The 17,983-nt window shown below is 52.8% G+C and overlaps 1 protein-coding gene across 2 annotated transcripts; it reads right to left on the bottom strand.

The window, feature by feature from the left end:
• Window positions 1–3,305: 3,305 nt before the first annotated feature.
• Window positions 3,306–16,507, bottom strand: ABCG4 (ATP binding cassette subfamily G member 4). Of its 2 annotated transcripts, none has more exons than XM_055547467.1 (15): window positions 16,380–16,507; window positions 15,399–15,651; window positions 10,246–10,363; window positions 9,994–10,126; window positions 9,812–9,862; window positions 9,279–9,424; window positions 8,010–8,133; window positions 7,768–7,882; window positions 7,430–7,572; window positions 6,373–6,471; window positions 5,980–6,148; window positions 5,793–5,893; window positions 4,352–4,510; window positions 4,056–4,174; window positions 3,306–3,918 (listed from the first exon to the last, which is right to left on the bottom strand). In XM_055547467.1, the coding sequence occupies exons 2-15, from the start codon at window positions 15,634–15,636 to the stop codon at window positions 3,693–3,695; spliced, it is 1,941 nt and encodes a 646-aa protein (XP_055403442.1). In that variant the 5' UTR covers window positions 15,637–15,651; window positions 16,380–16,507; the 3' UTR covers window positions 3,306–3,692. The 2 variants fall into 2 exon arrangements, with proteins under 2 accessions (XP_055403442.1, XP_055403441.1); XM_055547466.1 differs by having other exon boundaries at window positions 16,298–16,396.
• Between the last annotated feature and the right edge of the window lie 1,476 nt (window positions 16,508–17,983).

Genomic DNA, 17,983 nt, shown 5'->3' with positions numbered 1-17,983 from the left:
AATGTGTGAACTTATAAGTGTTACTCTTTTGAAAGTATTTTAAATTTCATCTTAAAAGAGAAAGAAGGGACTTCCCTGATTGTCCCATGGCTAAGATTCTGCACTCCCCATGCAGGGCCCCTGGGTTCAATCCCTGGTCAGGGAACTAGATCCCACATGCTGCAACTAAGACTTGGTACAGCCAGATAAATAAATATTAAGAGAGAGAGAAAGTAAAAATGAAGAATCTTAAGACTATGTAGTGGTGGGATTTTGTGCCTTCTGACTTATGGGAGCCATCTATAGGCATTATGCCAGGGAGAAGGTGGCACCCAGAGTGGCGCTTAAAGCTAACTAGAATGCCAGGAGCTAGGGCTCAGACTTCCCACTTCCCAACCCCCACGCCCACCCCCATAAGAAACTCGGTTAGTCCATCTCCAGCCAAGCACCCAGCCAGTCACAGATTGGGCCCTATTCTAGCCCAGGACACTTAGCTCTTCCTGTGGCACTACTCTGGGCAACCGGCAGGACTGATGCTGCCCTTTCCTTCAGTCCCCAAGCTCAGGATCAGGAGGGAAGAGGGTGAGACAATGTATTCCTTCTTGAGTAATCCTGCTACCAGCCCTTAAGGCCTTCCAGACAATTGCCTGCTTCAAATCTCAGGCCAATTGCCTACTTCAAATCTCAGGCCACAATGATAGGGACAGAGTACAGGGACAAAGTAGGTGATTAAACAGATAATCCCACTAGGCAGTTGTAAGTAAAAAAATATGGGAGACCCCTGTAAGTTAATGGGTACTCAAGAAAGCAGGTTTGCTTAACCACAAAACCACACAGGCTTGTTTAGTAGTGAAACCATGCAACAGAAACACAATACATGCTCCAAAACAAGAAAACAATGGTTAATGATTCCTAGGACATGCTCTCTGCACACATAAACAAAATTTGGTCCATAATTTGTGGACCTAGCTTGACTATATAGGGACAAGAAAACTCCCCTGCTCAACCTGGAGAAGGAGTTGATGATAGAAGCACGATGTCAAAGACAAAGAAGTTCTCCCCTTGCTCATTTTTCTTTTGATTATAAAACTGTAGCCCAGTAAGTTCTGAGTGAAGCATCCCTTGCCTGCCTTTTTGTAAGTCTCACAAGCATCCTATTCTAATGAATCATTTCTCTCTATCTTCTCTGTGCTGAGACATAAAAAATTATGGTACCGGAGGTCTTCGGAGCCCCCAGACAACACCAAATGGTTTCAACCAGAGCAGTCCTCATGGCTGATGGGTTGGCCCTGGAAGTGTGGCTCAGTAGGAAAGAAGTGAAGAGGAAATGGGGAAAGCTGTACTGAGCTCAGTGGGGTCCCTGCCACTCTTATCCTGGGGCTTAGGCCCCTGGAGCTTTCTGGTTCTCACTGCCTTCATGACTCCTAACCCTCCCCTCTCTCCCATAGGCACAATCGGGGAACCAGGGTTCAATGAGTTCTGAAAAGAGAGCCAGCTATCAGTCAGGCAAGAACATACCCATGCAACAGACACAGAACCCATGCACAGAGCTTGCATGTGTGTGTATGTATGTGTGTGCTCAGCTGTGTCTGACTCTGCAGCCCCATGGACTGTAGCCCTCCAGGCTCCTCTGCCCATTAATTTTCCAGGCAACAATACTGGAGTGGGTTGCCTTTTCTCCTCCAGGGGATCTTTCCCACCCAGTAATCGAACCCACGTCTCTGGAGTCTCCTATATTGGCAGGCAGATTCTTTACCACTAGTGCCACCTGGGAAGCACACAGCTTGCAGACCCACCATAAATAAGCATCATCAGCTGATGCCAAGGATGAGGCAGGAGGCAGAAGACCTGGTTGCCAGCTGATTCCCACTTTCATTAACTCAGGGCCCTTTGGCAAGTTACTTAACCCAAGTCTCAGCTCTCTTATCTGCAAAATGGGTTGTCACGAGAGATAATGCGTCTTTGATCTGAGACTCCCTTGAGATAGTGAACATAAGCATTTGTAAGATGCTTCTGTAAGGTGGAGCATAATACAGATATCTCATAAGTTACACACTCATCAGCTTGATTTCCATCTAGGACTTCCCATCCATTGCCACAGCTCCCTAAAGCACATAGACTTCTTGCCAAGAGCTTTGAAGACCACCTCATAGCCCATGGTACCGAGCGCCAGAGCTACACACATTTCCACACAGCATACTGTATAAATATAGGTTTTATTAATAATGAGTGAAATCCCACAAATACAATGGGCATCTCTGTGTGATGGGGAGAATTCGTTGCAGGGTAAGGAAGGTAGAGAGGTATGTGCACAGGAAGAAAGGGTGACAAGTGCCCTAGGGGAAGAGGAAATCAGAAGTAGAATGAGCCTGGACCCCAGCCATCCCAGGAAAGTCAGACACGTTCTAGGTGCATCTGTCACTCTGGTGCCCCGGCCATGCTGCTCTGACACCCAGGGCCCACCTTGGCTGATAGGAAGCAGGTAGCAGGACATGGACAGGAGTTTGAATGAGCAGCAAGTGGCCGTGGAAGGGGTGGAGGAGTGACATTGCCAGCTTGACACACAAAAGAGCCATGGGGTGGCAGTGACCATGTCCAACTTATGCTCGCGCTTTGTGCTTGTGTGGGGTCCTGAATGCCAGGGAGCTGGTACCCTGTGCCACTCCAGGCTTGGGAAGAAGGGAAGACTCGGGGGTAGACACCTGCAGCTCCTGGAGACGGCCTGGGCAGCACCAGCCTCATCCTTAGAGTCAAAGTGGGAGCCCCAGGAAGAGGTTGGCATTACCCTCCCCACAGCACCTGCCACCACCATGCCACCATCACCCTTCCTCTGAGCCATCGGGGGACGGCGAGTGTGTGTAGGGTTGAGATTGCCTGTCTGTGTAGTGTATATGTGCCTGTAACTCAGGAGAGGGGAGGGACCACTGCGGGACCACATGAACAGCAAGAAAGGAGGCTTGAGTCTTCACCCACTCACCACCACCCCCTCCACCCCACCCCCACCCCCACCCCTGAATAAAGTGCATTCTCTACTTCCAGTAACAGATGGGAAAGAAACAGAGACATTATTGCAGAGGAGCCACAGGCCCAGCCCCAACCAGATGGGTCCGGGGGACAGCCCAAGGCGCCAGGCCTCTCCAACCCCTAGGACTGGGAGGGATGGTCCAGACAGATCCAGAAACCTGTCCCAACAGATTGTCCAGATCAGCCAGGGTCTAAGGGTGGAGAGAGGTGAGGAGAAGGAAGAAGAGACTTCCAGAGCCTGTCCCTGCCCCGTTCCAACAGGACACCCAGGGGACCTCAATGGGACCCAGCCCTAGAACCCCAACCTTATAACAGCCAGTTTACAAACACTTGTGTGGTGGGACCCAAAAGGGGGGCCACTTTGGTCAATTGTAAGAGGGGCCCTGGAGAGCCAGGGGCTCCCAGGCAGACAACAGAGGAGGGTGTCGGGGGCGGGGCAGGAAGGAGGGTGGCAGCCTGCTAATGGTCTTTGCATGCAGGTGTTGGAGAGAGGAGGGAGGAAGCTACAGACTGCATCAACTTGGAAAGACTCCTGGGCATGGCAGAGAGGCCTGGCATCCCCACCCCTAGGGCCAAGGCTGGGAGCGCAGTCTGCCAGCCAGCCTGCAAAGGAGCTGAGAGAGGGGAGGGCCCAAGTCTACAAGGTTAAAACAGTCCCGAAGGGCTGGGGCCCAGGCCAGGGCAGAGCTCTATCTCTCAGACTTGATTCGGTAGCGGAGCACAAGGTACGCCAGCAGCCGCAGGAACAGGAAGAAGATGCCCAAGGCCAGGAAGTCCACGTAGAGCTTGCCATCTTCGACATCCATGGCTCGGAGAATGTTCTCTGGCTTCTGGAAAGGGCAGTGTTCCGTCAGGCAGCTCAGGTCTTCTCGCCCCATGCCATATATGGTCAGTATCACACCCTCGAAGCCATACCTAGGCAACACAGGCATCAGAGCCAGGACGCAGAGCACAGGGCTCCTGCCACCTGGGCAAACTGCCAGAGGCCAGGTGCAATCTCTCACCTCCTGCAAGGAGGAGCAGGGGCAGATGGTAAGGGGAGGGGTACTGACCTGACATAGGAGAGGTAGGAGCTCCACTGCAGGTAACTGGGGATGGCTTTGAAGCTGACGAAAAAACCGGAGAACAGAAGGACGGGGATAGCGGTGAGGGGACCCATAAAGGTGGCCACCTGCAGGGGAGGGAAGGGGACCGGGCCATCGCAGGGGTGACCAGGACAGACTCAGGACCGGGGCTGGGGTGGGGCCCAGGCTTCCCAGAGATCCATCCCATTCCTTAGGCCAGGCCCTGCTTCCTCCCACCAGACTCCGGCCCCTCTCTTGGGGGTCCCCACGTGCCAGCCACTCACCTGTAGGGAGCTGGAAGCAGCTCCAATCAGCATCCCCAGAGACTGGGCCGCCAAGGCCGTGGAGGCACCCAAGGCTAAGAAGAGCAGGAAGCGGCTGGTCTCAGCTGGCTGGCTTGTCATCCAGTACATGATACTGCAGTACACAGCTGGGCATATCACCTGGGGAGCAGGCACGGGGCTGGGCAGCAGCCAAGACCCTCAACTCCACCCAGGCAGGAGCCTTTAGGACAGCAATTGCTAGAGTGTCCACGCCTGGTCCTCTGTACTCCTGTTCATGCTGTCACATGAACTTGACATGGGTCCCCTTCCCTGGCTCTAAGAACCTCATTCATCTTCCATCAGGCCCACTCAGACCCATGCAAGCCTGGTGACTTCTTTGAAGATCCATCCCATCTGGACCAGCATATTCTTTATATTGTTAATTCCTTTATATATGAGAGCCTTTTGTCCCACTGTACCTGCTAAGTCACTTCAGTCATGTCCAATTCTTTGCAACCCTGTGGACCATAGCCCACCAGGCTCCCCTGTCCATGGGATTCTCCAGGCAAGAATATCGGAGTGGGTTGCCATGCCCTCCTTCAGGAGATCTTCCCCACCCAGGGACTGAACCTGTGTCTCTCATGTCTCCTGCATTGGCAAGCGGGTTCTTTACCACTAGCGCCACCTGGGGAGCCCTTTGTCCCCATCAGTTCCTGGGCAGCAGGGACCGAGACTATCAAGTGCAGGAGTGAGGGTTGTTCCCTGTATGAGGCCTCAACCAAGAGGCAGCCAGAAGCCAAGCCCCCGCTCGTACTCTTCTCACCCTGGCACGGTGCACCCTCGCCCTGGGGAAGGGACACCTCTTCTAATTTGCTCAAAGGTACCCTATGGATCATTGATGACCCTGGTGCTTGGAAGAGGGTGGTGGTGGCCATAACAATCAAACCCAGCAAACATTATTAGGTACTTCAGTATGTGCCAAGCACTATTCTAAGTACTTTACCTGTATTAACTCATTTCATTCTCATAAACAATCCCAAGGTAGATATTATCATCATTCTATTTTACAAATGGAGACACTGAAGCCAAGAGAGATTAGGTGACTTGCCCAGTGTCTCACAGCTAACAAGGAGCAGCAAGGCTCCAGAGCCCATGCTGTTCTCTGTTGCCTTGAGTAAAAGTCATTTGTAGGGCTATTATTTTCATCATGTGTTGTTTGATCTCTCTTATTCCCACTGGAACATAAATTCCATGAGGTCAAGACTACTTCTGTCATTATCGTTGCTACACCCCAGTGCCTGACAAAGAGCCTGGTACATGGTTGGTACTCACCACCTCTTGCTAAGTGAGTAGAAGTGAAGGAAAGGATGGCATGTAACAAGGTTGAGGCGGGGGTGGGAAGCAAGGATGGAAGGAGCAAGATAGGAGGGAGGCAGCAGGGAGGTAGGAGGAAGAGGCTCACTTGGAAGGGCACATCAGCCATGGTCTTGGCCAGGAAATACATTTTGAGGCTGTACCAGTAGTTGAGATGCTCCCTCAGGAAGACTGCCATCTCTAAGGGGACTGAAGACACAGGCTGATGAGGCATAGCACCCTGACCCTACCCCATGCTCCCCACGCCCGCCCATGCCCAGGGCATCTCAGCTCACAGGTGAGCACAGTTGGCATCATGGCAGCAAACATGAGGAAAAGAATGGAGAAGAAGAGGCAGCCGGTGTTGTTTAAGACCTTGTTGGCATCGTTGCCAGTTTGCAGGTAGAGGAGACCAATGAGCACGCCAATCACCGCATGGGATATGAACCGCAGGTGGGTCAGGACCTGTGTGAGGGGTGATCATGAGGAGAGAGGATGGATCACAGGCTAGGGATGGGTGAGTCACACTTGCATAGGAACGTGGGTGTGCCCTCCACGGGCACAGAGACCCACAGGAGCACTGGGGGGGCTGCTGGGAGGGGGACCCATCACCATCTCCACTGCTGGGATCCTACACCACACAAGGCCAGGCCAACACCAGCCTCCCCTCCTCCAACTTGAAGTCTCACCATGTCCCTGAGGACAGACAAGAAGCTCCTTTTGAAGAGGATGCAGAACTGCGTGAGAGTGCTGGTGGCAAAGGTGTGGCTTTCGATGGTATCCACTTCCTGGGGAGAGGAAACTGGATCAGGTGAGCCTGCCCCACCCACCCACCACGCAGCCAGCTCAGTTGGTGGGAAAACCCCTGAGCCTGTCCCCAGGGACAAGGGTCCTCCAGAATTCTCCACCATTGAGCTGGGTACCTGGAAGCTGGCCTTAGAGGTGTGAATCAGAGTGAGATTCAGAGAGACACAAAAAGGGAGTAAACAGACGTGGGGAGGGAGGAGACAGAAGGGGAGTCAAGGACACCTGTGGTGGCTACGAATAGATCAGTTGTTTATTCTTAAACTGTATTTTATTTGACTGAGCTGCATGGCTTGCGGGATCTTAGTTCCCTGACTAGGGATTGAACCCACATCCTAGGCAGGGAAAGCACAGAGTCCTAACCACTGAACTGCCAGGGAATTCCCAGTCATTCTGGGGAAATTTTAATCCATTGACAACATTTATCCTAAAGGCATAATACCTTTATGCAACCAGTTTCACGGTAATATTTGTAACAGTGGTAATGACAACAGCAACAATAACCCTGCTGGCCCCCTGGGGTCGCAGTATCTCATTTAAGGAAAAGAGCCAGCTACACTAGGAAGAGCTTTGTGTGACTAATCTAATTAGTCCTCCCAATAAGCCTGTGAAATAAATATCATCACCCCCAAGTTAAAGATGACAGTAAACCACACTGGCCACAAGGCCAGAGACAGAGTCAACCTTGCTTACCAGGTGGCACTACACTTGCTTGGTAAGAATTTGTTGAACAAATAAATGAATGAGAAACCCGAAGCTCAGAGAGGTTAAGTCATGTGCCCAAGGTCACACAGCTAATAGTAGGTCTATTCCAAGTCCTGGGTTCTTCCTAGTACCCAGTGGTTGGGATGCCTCTGAGGCACAGCCTCTCTGGCTGGGCCATGTCCACAGTCCCGTCTCCCCTCCCCAACTCTGCATCCTGCTCCCTCCACCCCTACTCACCAGAGGGCAAGGGGGACAGAGGGTGGGAACCTCATTCTTCTCAGGGCCGCTGTTCTTCTCTGCCATGGCACAGAGCCCATTCTGCACAGCCCTGAACAGCAGGGGGTTCAGGTCTCCATACTCGCCAGAGGCCACCTCGATGACTGGGGAACACAGAGGGGGTGCACTCAGCTAAGATCTCTCCTTGCTTCCCAAGAGCAAGCCAGCCCTTCCTTGAGTGTGTGTGGAAGGCAGGTGACAGTGAGATCTCTGCCCCCAGGAGGTCCAAGTACATGATATGGACCCCTAGGTTTGGCCCGCCACCATATCCCAGCCTGGACCACCAGGCCCCTACTCACTGAAGTCAGCCGGGTTGTGGTAGGTGGGGCAGTGCAAACCGAGCCCCTTCAGGTAGGGGATCAGGTTGGTGACCATGCCCTTGAAGATGCACTGACCCTGGCTCAGGATATAGAGCTGAGGCAGAAAAAGAAGGGCAAGGAAAATAACACAAGTGGGTCAGGCAGGTCCCACCACACCTTGACTGATCGCCGGCCCTCTCCCCATCACTGGTCAGTCACCTTTGAGTCCCAGAGACCCTCACCTTGTCAAACATCTCAAAGAGCTTAGCACTGGGCTGGTGGATGGTGCAGATGATAGTTCGGCCCCCCTGGGCCAGGGACTTCATGAGGGATGCCACTTGGAAAGAGGAAGCACTGTCCAGTCCACTGTCCAGAGAGAGGCCACCAGGGGGCAGGGTGAGGTGGGTATGGCCAAGGGAGTGTCTGGATGGGGCAGCTGCTATGAGGGCGAGGGAGCTGGCAGGAAGGGGGTCATTCTGGCCACCCCTATATCCCATCCACATTGTATGATTCAGGTGTTTGGAGGTACCAAGAAGGCCCGACTACGGTTAGGTGCAACAAGAAATTATTAAGCACTTGTTGAATGCCAGCCACTGGGATTAGAAGGACAAATAAATAAGACATAGACTCTGGTTGGAAGGGAGAGAGAGAAATGCACAGATCATTTGAGACAATGTGGACCATGCTGTAGAAACAGGGGGTGAAAAGTAGGAGAGAATTCACCTCTGCTGTACAAAGGTTTGGGAGAGGAGTCAGAGGAGGTTCCTGAGTGAGTCTGGCAGAAGAAAGAGCTAAGTCAAGTGAGGGGGCAAGGGCAGGTGCAGTGGTGAAGGGCATTCCAGGCAGAAGACACAGCATGTGCAAGGCTCAAAGGCATGGAACACATGGCTTGACGAAGAGAATAATAAGCGATTCAATCTTATTAGAGCATAAAATACAAGTCAGCGTGAAGCAAGATGTGAGGCCAGAGAAGTAGGTTCAGCCCCAGACCTTGTACGTCCTCTGCCTTTATTCTGAGGGCAAATGTGAATCATTGCATGTTTTTAAGCAGAGGAGTGAGTATTGCCAGACTTGTCTTTTAGAAAGTTCACTCTGGTTGCAGTTTGGAGGAAGGATGGGCTGGGAGAGACTGGAGACAAGCAGAGAGGAGTCTGTTGCAGAAATGCAGGCAAGAGTTGATGATGTCCTGAATTTAAGCACTGGCACTAAGAATGGGGGTGGGGTAAATCTGAAAGATGGAGAAAGAAGGTAGACTCAGCAGGACTCTGTGATTGATTGGCTGTGGGGGAGAGAAGGAGCGGGTGGCATCAGCCAGGGAGGACACGGGGTTTCTGTGAGGGTGAAGGATAGGGCTGCTAGGCAACAGGCTTGGCAGGGGTGGAGCTCTTCTCTGGCCCCAGGAGGCTGCAAACACGTGCTCTGGTCTCCAGCAGTGGAGCGGATGCAGCCTCCAGTTCTGGCTCTGGGCTGAGGGGAGGGGGCAGCCCAGTAGGAGAGGAGGGGAGAACTACCTGGTGGGCTCATCAAAGAACATGACAGGTGGGTTGTTGACCAGCTCCAGGGCAATGGCCAGGCGCTTCCTCTGCCCACCGGAGAGCAGGGCTGTCCTCGTGTGGGAGCAGGACAGCAGGCCGAGCGCCGTCAGGATCTCCGTCACCTGGCCCGGCCCCCGATCCAGCCCAGGTCAGTTTCAGAGTCTCTGCTTTCCCCCAGCACCACCCCGATGTATTTATTGATTAAAAAATTTTTTTTAATTGTTTTATTTTTTTGGCCACCCAGCACGGCATGTGGGATCTTAGTTCCCTGACCAGGGATGGAACCTGGGACCCCTGCAATGGACATGTGGAGTCTTAACCACTTGGCCACCAGGCAAGTCCCACCACCCCAATTTAAATAAGCATCTCCCTTAAACCCAGCATCCCAACCTTGGCCACCCCTCTCCTCCTACCCAAATCAAGGGCACCCCAGATCTCAGGGCCTGGAAAGGGCAGCTGCCTTGTTTCCCCTCCCCACACACCCCCCACACCCCCACCCCCCAACTCACCAGCTCCTTCTTCACCTCCTGCTTCTCATTCAGTTTCAGGTTAGCGGAGATCTGGGGCCCAGAGAGAGGGCGGATCAGATATGCGTGGGGGCGGCAGGGCCTTGACCCCTTGGCCAATGGAAAGAGTGGGGACGGCAGGCGCCTGGGGGACTGGGAGGAGGCGGTGGCCGCCCAGCTCTCACCATCATGGCTTCCAGCACCGTGAGGTGCGGCAGTAGGATATCTTCCTGCATGATGTAACAGGACATCTTGCGGAAGGTCCTCAGTTCCCGCGGCTTCCCATTGACCAGGATCTGCCCTTTCATCCCAGACTTCCTGCAGGGACGCCCTCAGTTAGGGATGGAGGTCAGGGTCACTACAGAACCTCTTCCGTGCTCCCCAGGGTTCCTCTCTTCCTGGGCTCTGCCCCCACTCCACCCCAGCCTTATCCTTACCTGTATCCTGCCAAGAGGTTCATGAGTGTGGACTTGCCAGACCCTGAGGGGCCCATGATGCCAATCATCTCCCGGCAGCAGAATTTACCTGATAGGCACTTAAGGAGGGTCTTATAACCTGCAATGTGGGAGGAAAAGAGGAACTTTTGATCAGTGCTTCAATGAACAGAGACACCTCAAACTCTTAGGAGCCACGGCTATCAGTGAACTAGGCAGTCTCTACTCACCGTGACTTGGTTAGGATGGCAGAGTGACCCTCAGAGCCCCAATGATGACCTGTACCCTCTCATTCTGTCCCCCCAGAAGCAACCACCACTAATGTCAATGTACCCGAGGTGACAGTGCTCTTCTGAAAGCCATGGGAAAACCCCCACATCTGATGGATGGGTATGGAGAGGGGACCCAACAGAAGACCCTACTTCTCTTCTACAAACACGGCGCTCACTCTCTTACCCGCTCAAGGAAGACTTTTCCAATTTTCCAGTCTGAGCTAGCTAACTGTCCTCTAATCCCACAGCACTCTTCATTTGCCAGCACGTTTGTTACTTGAGGTGCCTGCCCCTCAGCCCCCTCCCCCAGCCTCTTAGTCAGTGAGCTCCTTGCAGACAGGGTCTGTGTGTGACTCATCTTTGTAACCTTAGTAGATTGGCTGGCATGTACTAGATGCTCAATAAGTGTTCTGAATGTGTGTTCTCAGAGCCTTGGCCTCCTTCTAAAAGTCTTTCATCAGCATGCTCTGTCTCCCCACCAGGCTTATCTCTGCAGCCCCTAATGTGGCCCAGTAAAATCTCACCTTTCACTCACTGGGGGGCAGCATATGCATTAAGAGTACACATTTGGAGTCAGTTGGATCTGTATTCAAATTCTGACTCCACACTCACCAGCTAGCTGTGTGACCTGCAGCAAGTTGCTTAACCTCTCTGAGCTCCAGGTGCCTCATTTGTAAGGTGCCTCCTTGAAAGATAGATAGTATCTATCTCATTGGGTTGCTATAAAGGTTCAGTGAGATAATATATGTAAACTAGGGCTTCCCTGGTGGCTTAGTGGTAAAGAATCCTCCAGTGCAAGAGAAATGGGTTAGATTCCTGTACTGGGAGGATCCCACATGCCACGGAACAACTAAGCCTGTGCACCACAACTACTGAGCCCGTGTGCCACAGTTACTGAAGCTCACACCCTGGAGCCTGTGCTCTGCAACAGGAGAGGCTTCCGCAATGAGAGGCCCTCGCACGGCAACTGGAGAGCGGCCCCTGCTCACCACAACTAGAGAAAAGCCCGCACAGCAACCAAGACCCAGCGCAGCCATAAAGAAAGAAATATATATATATGTAAAGTATATGACACAGTGCTTGGTACATAGAGCACATTAAAAGCAAGTGACATTTTAATGTTAATTCCATGTGACAATGCTTATTGATATACACTACATTCCAAGCTCTGTATCAGACACTCAATCAAAAAAAAAAAAAAACAAAACAAGGGAGACACAGTTCCTGCACTCAAGACAGTGATAGTCTAGGTAAAAGAGATGGATAAGAAAATATCTATGGGGACTTCTCTGGTGATCCTGTGGCCAAGACTCCGCATTCCCAATACAGGGGGCCCAGTTTCAATCCCTGGTCAGGGAACTAGATCCCCCATGTCCCAACCAAGAGTTTGCATGCCACAACTAAAGATCCCGCATGCCACAACGGAGGCTGAAGATAGTACGTGTGGCAACTAAGACCCAGTACAGTCACATAAATAACAAGTAATTTTTTAAAAAATAAATCATCTATAGATCTGAAGAAAGATAAAGTAAGAGTTATCATAGAAGCATAAGTCTTGTGCAATGAGAATTTAGAAAATAGAACTGATGAGGGTAGAGGGGCAAGGGGAAAATCAGGAATGGCTTCATGGAAGAGGTGGCATTTGAGCTAAGTGTTGAAGAATGAGCAGCATTTCAAAATGGAAAAAGAAGGCAGAGGCTTTCCAGGCTTTGGGAGGAAAACGGTGCTGTATAACAACATATATGTAATACAATCCAGGGAGCAGAGGGCAGAGATTCCACAGAGTCAACTACCAAGACAAGGGGGTAGAGAGGAAAGATGAAGTCAAGGACGCTGGCCTTGCCTGCCCTGCTTACAGGCCTGCCTCAGTGAGGTTGAAACACTAATCCCTACCAGCCAACACTCACTACCACTCTCTTCCATCCCCTGTGGAGCCCAATTCCCTCCATTCTACCTCCTTAGCAGAGGCAGTGAAGGGATGTGATCTTTCACCCTCCCTCCACAGCACCCAGCTGTCCTTCTGAACACATTCCATCAGACAGAGGATCCTCTGGTGCCCACTGTGGGATCCTGATCATACTAACTGCCTGGATGGTGCTTTCTGGTTTACAAAGCTCGTTGCCTCAGTCACTGCTATGGCAACATGGATGAGGCAGCTAGGGCCCAGAGATATCCAGTGACACCCAAGGTCACACAGCAAGTTCTTTACTTGGAGAAGGGACGTCATGAATTCCAACCCTCTACTTCAGTCATTGTCACCATCAATCAGAGAGACGTGTGGCTGTGCACACTAGCATATGCCTCTCAGAGCTACTCACAAGAAGTGATTTCTTCTGCAGGGGAAGAAATTGGCAATGATGAACCTTCCCCTAATTTAATCACCACCAAGCACTTGATTGAACTCTGATGCTGAATTCAAATATTATCTTAATGCTTGCCTTTCACAGAGCATTTTCATGGCTAATGTCTCAGCTGAGCTGCACAAGCCCATGCAGTGGGTATTCTTGTCATCCCTGTTTATAAGTGAGGAAAGTGAGAGCAAGAGAGTGTAGGCAGTCTGCCCAAGATCACGCAGCTTAAGTGGCTAAGAACCCATGTCTTGGGCCTCCTGCTGGACCCCAACTGCTCAACCTGGGAAGGGCCTACCTCCCAGGCTTTCAGGATGGAGACCCACCAGAGTTCTAGTTCTGCCTCCATCAGTAACTCTCTTTGCAATTTTATGAAGTCACTTACTCTTTCAGGGCCTCCGTTTCCTCATCTGTAATATAAGGATAGTAGTATCTCCTCCCAAGGACAAAATAAGGTTATTATGACTATTAAGTGAGGTTAATAATAATTAATAGAAAAGTGTTTTGAATATCAAGAAATGTCATATATAATTAGGAGAGGCAGGTGACAAATTCTGACCTGGGAAAGTCAGAATCTCCCTTTCTCCATGCCCCTTATTCTTTTTCCTCTTGAAATGACTGAATGTGCCTGCATGCTCAGTCATGTTCAACTCTTTGTGACCCCATGGACTGTGGCCCACCAGGCTCCTCTGTCCATGGGGATTCTCTAGGCAAGAATACTAGAGTGGATTGCCATTTCCTTCTCCAGGTGATCTTTCCGACTCAGGGATCAAACCCGTGTCTTCTGCGTTTCCTGCATCAAGAGGCAGATTCTTTACCACGGCCTCTAATTGCTCTCTGTCCTCCAAAGAAAGGAACAGGGATTCATGTGAGAAAAGCAGGCAGAGAGAGGAGTACAGAGGGCAGAGAGAGGGACAAGGGATGCAAAAATGGCAGAATGGCCAGTAGAACAGAATGGGGCTGGCAAGGGCAAAGGAGGGCAGGACCTGGTCAGGGTGCCCATTTGTGGCTAGTGAGTTGAGTTGAAGCCACCAGAGAGTTGGCCCATCTAGACATTTCTTTTGCATTTTCATTTCTCCTAAAACTGAAAGTGTTAGTTGCTCAGTCATGTCCAACTCTTTGCGGTCCCATGGACTGTACCACCCACACTCCTCTGTCCATGGAATTCTCCAGTCCAGAATACTGAAGTAGGTAGCCGTTCCCTTCACCAGGGGATCTTCCCAACCGAGGGATCGAACCCCGGTCTCCCGCATTGCAGGCAGATTCTTTACCATCTGAGCCACCAGGGAAGTCCTTAAAACTGAGGGTTAAGGAAATAACAGGTAACTTCTGTGCCCAAAACTGGCCTCAGGACCAAGGGCACTAAGCAGAGAGCCCAGATATCTCAAATTCTAGTGACTCAGACCCTGTGATCTTTTGGTCGCTCATGGGAGTGAGGGTAGGGAGTACAGAGAGAATACAGGCTCAGCTCTGCTCTGAAGCACCCCAAACATTTCTTAAACCTCAGAGAAGAATGTTCCAGCTCCACCCCTGATCCACACCCAGGCTCTGGGGAAACCCCAGCTTCTCTATTCCCAGCTCAACCTGCCCATGGCAGGGGGAAGGGGTTAAGGGCAAAAGACGGGAAATAGTGAGGATTCAGAGAATTTGGAGCCGCAGGCAACCCCATTATCCACCTGTCCTAAAGAGAGAAGCAGTGGAGATGGGTGTGCTTAACAGGAAAGATAAGAGAGAGAAAGGAACACTGCAAGGAGAGCTGGGAAACCTGGCTTCTGGTCCTCACACTGCCACTTTATTAGCTGTGTGACATCAGTCAAGTTATTCAACTTCTTTGGGCCTCAGTTTTCATATTAGCAACATAGAGAGGGCTTCCCAGGTGGCTCAGGAGTAAAGAATCCACCTGCAAAGCAGGAGACCCAGGTTCTATTCTTGAGTCGGGCAAATCTGGAGAAATAAATTGCAACCCAGTCCAATTTGCCTGGGAAATACCATGGACAGAGGAACCTGGTACAGTCCATGGGGTCTCAAAAGAGTCGAACAAGACTTAGCAACTAAACAACAAGATGTCACCTATCCTACCAACCCTTCACCCTCCCTGCCTTGGAGAACTTTGGCAAGAATGAAGTAAGAAGACAGGAATGAGAACATCTTTTAAAATTAGCAGTGCTCCATAGGGCCAAGGATTTTTGCTAACCACTGAGGACAACCGCTGCCATACAGCCCAGACTTTCTCATATCCACCCTAGAAGGCAGGAGCTCTACCTGAAACAAAGAAGGACAATTCCTCAAGGACCAGAAGCAATAGCATCAACTTAGAAGAGGAAATAACTCATTGAACCTAGTGCCCCCTGGTGCTTACAGGTGTGAAGGGAGCTCAGACCCTGGCACCTCAGCTGTCCACAGAGTAAGTGAGGGGCTGAGATTTTAGTGGACTGGCTCCTGCAGGATTTGTAGAACAGGGGACAAACCCAGGCCTCCTGTTCCAGAAGAGTCAACTCATGGGGGCCCACAGTTCCCCACCAGACTGCTCCCTTACCCCGTTTGCGCCAGCAGGGCCCCTCCCTCACAGAATAGGACAGCTCCACGAACTCAATGTCCACCGCTGAGCGCTTGGGTAGGTGGGAGAAGCGCTGGGCTTCAGTGATGTGGTTCTCCACCTTCTTCAGGTGCGTGGTCAGCACAGGGGGCTCCGCCCCATCTTCCAGCGCCACGGCCATGGCCACAGCTCCAGGTCGTAGTCCACAGACCACGGCCTCCAGAGTCTTCTCTGCCATCACGCCAAGTCCGGCCTGAAGGGAGAGGCCCTGCTCAGTTTGGGGCAGACCTCCGTCCCTGGCTCGGAGCTTCCTTGCTTTCTCATGTGCCCTCGCCTCCCCGCCTCCTTTTCAGGGTAGATCCGCTACCATAAGCTCCCACGTCCCACCTCCAGAGCATCTGCCCTCCGCCGACCACCACTCACGGCGCAGCTACGTTCAGTCCCCACCTCTCCTCGGTCCCAGGCAGCCCCAGCCCCAACCCCAGCCGGGCTCCTCGAAGCCTGCACCCGCTCCCTCCTCCCCGCGGAGGCTCTAATCTCCTTACCCTGCAGGCCACCAGTCTCTGGGGACTGGATGGGGCGCGGGGGTGGGGGGTGGGGAGCGGGGGTGCAGAAAGGGCGGTAGGCAGAGGCTGCCTGCTAGGAAATCAGGGTAGCAGGGTGACCGCAGGATGGACCAGGCAAAGGCGGAGGAAGAGGAGGCTCTGGGCCTCCCGCTGCGCCTCCCTCCCCATCTCTAGGCGAGGTGCCCTGGCCAGTCCCTCCTGCCGGCGGCCCTGGGTCCGCGCGCCCTGGACTCTCGCCTCAAACGGGCTCACCGCCCGGACTCAAAACCCACACTGCCAACTAAGCGCCGCATTGGAGGTCATTCCCCTCCCATCTTCCGCAAGCCTGGTCACCTTGAGGCGCCCTGGGCTGGTGCAGAGCTGAGATGATGAGCGCTGCCACGGGCTGAGGATGGAGACTCTAGGTCCTCCTTACCTGCCTCTGGCTGCGGCACTGGGCCCGGTGTCCCGGCTCCCGAACCCGGCGTCCGGGCCGGGGCGGGGCCGGGGCGGGGCCGGGGCGGGGCAGGCGACAGGGGAGGGCTCGAGACTCAGGTCAGAAAAGAGATGACAAGCCTGCGGAGGGGCGACTGGGGCGTGCCCCTACCCCTCTCGGCCGAGCACACCCGGTTCCCTAAGCCCGATCTTTGGTGCCTTGTTCTCCCGAACCCGCGGGGCGACTGCGCCCTTGCCCAAGCTGCTGCCAGCCGGTCCTGCGGTTCTTAAAGGGCCCACGCCTCCCTGCAGCCCGCGGGGAGCGAGGATGGCGAAGGGGAGAGAAGCGCCAGCTACGCGGGGTGCGGGAGAGAGTGCAAGTATGGACCCAGAACTGGAGATTGGTGGCAAAAGGCCGACTCCGAGGCGGTGAAGACAGCTGAAGTCGCTCAGTGGAGACAGGTCCCTGAATTTCAGACTATACAATGGTGGTGGGGGAGGGGTTGGGGGGGTGCAGATTCCGTCACTCTCAAGGGATTGTGGAGCTGCCAGCCTGTCTGCACCACCACCCCACCCCGCATCAATTTCCCTCAATTCTGGCCCTTGAGCTCAGCATCCCCTAGGAATTCCCAAGCAATAGTCTTGGGACATCTTCCCCACCTCCCCTTTCCCTCTCTGAGGACCAGGAGACCAGTCAAAAAGGGACAGAACTGCTTTTGGAGAATTCAGAGGCAGCTCCAAGGTTAAACCAGTACCCAGAGCCCAGCCTGCTCCAGCTGATCGCCATTTAGTCACTAAGTCATCCACTCTTTGCAACCGGGTGGACTGCAGCCGGTCAGGCTTCTCTGTCCATGGGACACCCTCACCCCCACCCCAAGCAAGAATTCTGGAGTGGGTTGCCATTTCCTTCTCCATCTCCAACTGTAGAAATCTCGGTTCTCCCAGGCAAATTCGGGCCTTTAAGACAGACAACGCCTGATGCTGGAGATACATGTGTGCCAGGGCGTAGAGCAGAACACTGTGTTTGGCATCTTCTCACACACGTGTGCGTCCTCACCCTCACCCCACAAGCCTTTAAGACCCCAGAGCATTCCAGGGGCTTCCCCCTGCCCTGTGCCTTTCTCAGGCATCTCCTCCTGGCCCCAGCGTGCCCCAGCCCCAGTCTTCAAGGGGTAAGTAGGTTAGCCAGCTGAGACACGTGACCCGAGCTTTTAAGTTCCCACCTGTCACATAGCAAAGACGGATGGGAGGGGAGGCTGTTGCCACTGCTGAGGCTTCTCCTTACCGCAGCAGAGGTTACTAGCAGTCAAACCTCTCCTCCGCAGGTCACACCTCCCCCCGACTCCCGCCCACCCCAGCCTCTTTGCAGCCTGGAGTCTGGCGGCCCCTGCAGGACATCTCCAGGCCCTGCCCCGTGACTTAGAGTGCCAGAGTCCAGCTCCAGCAGCCAGGGATTCAACCTGAAGAGATGAATGGTGTTGGCGAGTAATAAGACAGCCTCTCAGTTTTCTTGGACTACCTATTTATTTCAAGTTTAAGATTTTCTTTTATACTTTTACAAAAGCATTAGGTCAGAGGTTTGACATTTTCAGTTCCCCCTCACCC

Source organism: Bubalus kerabau, chromosome 15 (genome assembly GCF_029407905.1).
Source record: "Bubalus kerabau isolate K-KA32 ecotype Philippines breed swamp buffalo chromosome 15, PCC_UOA_SB_1v2, whole genome shotgun sequence".
Taxonomy (NCBI): Eukaryota; Metazoa; Chordata; class Mammalia; order Artiodactyla; family Bovidae; genus Bubalus; species Bubalus kerabau.
Note: the sequence above shows the minus strand (reverse complement) of the source record. Positions and strands in the feature narration are given on the sequence as shown.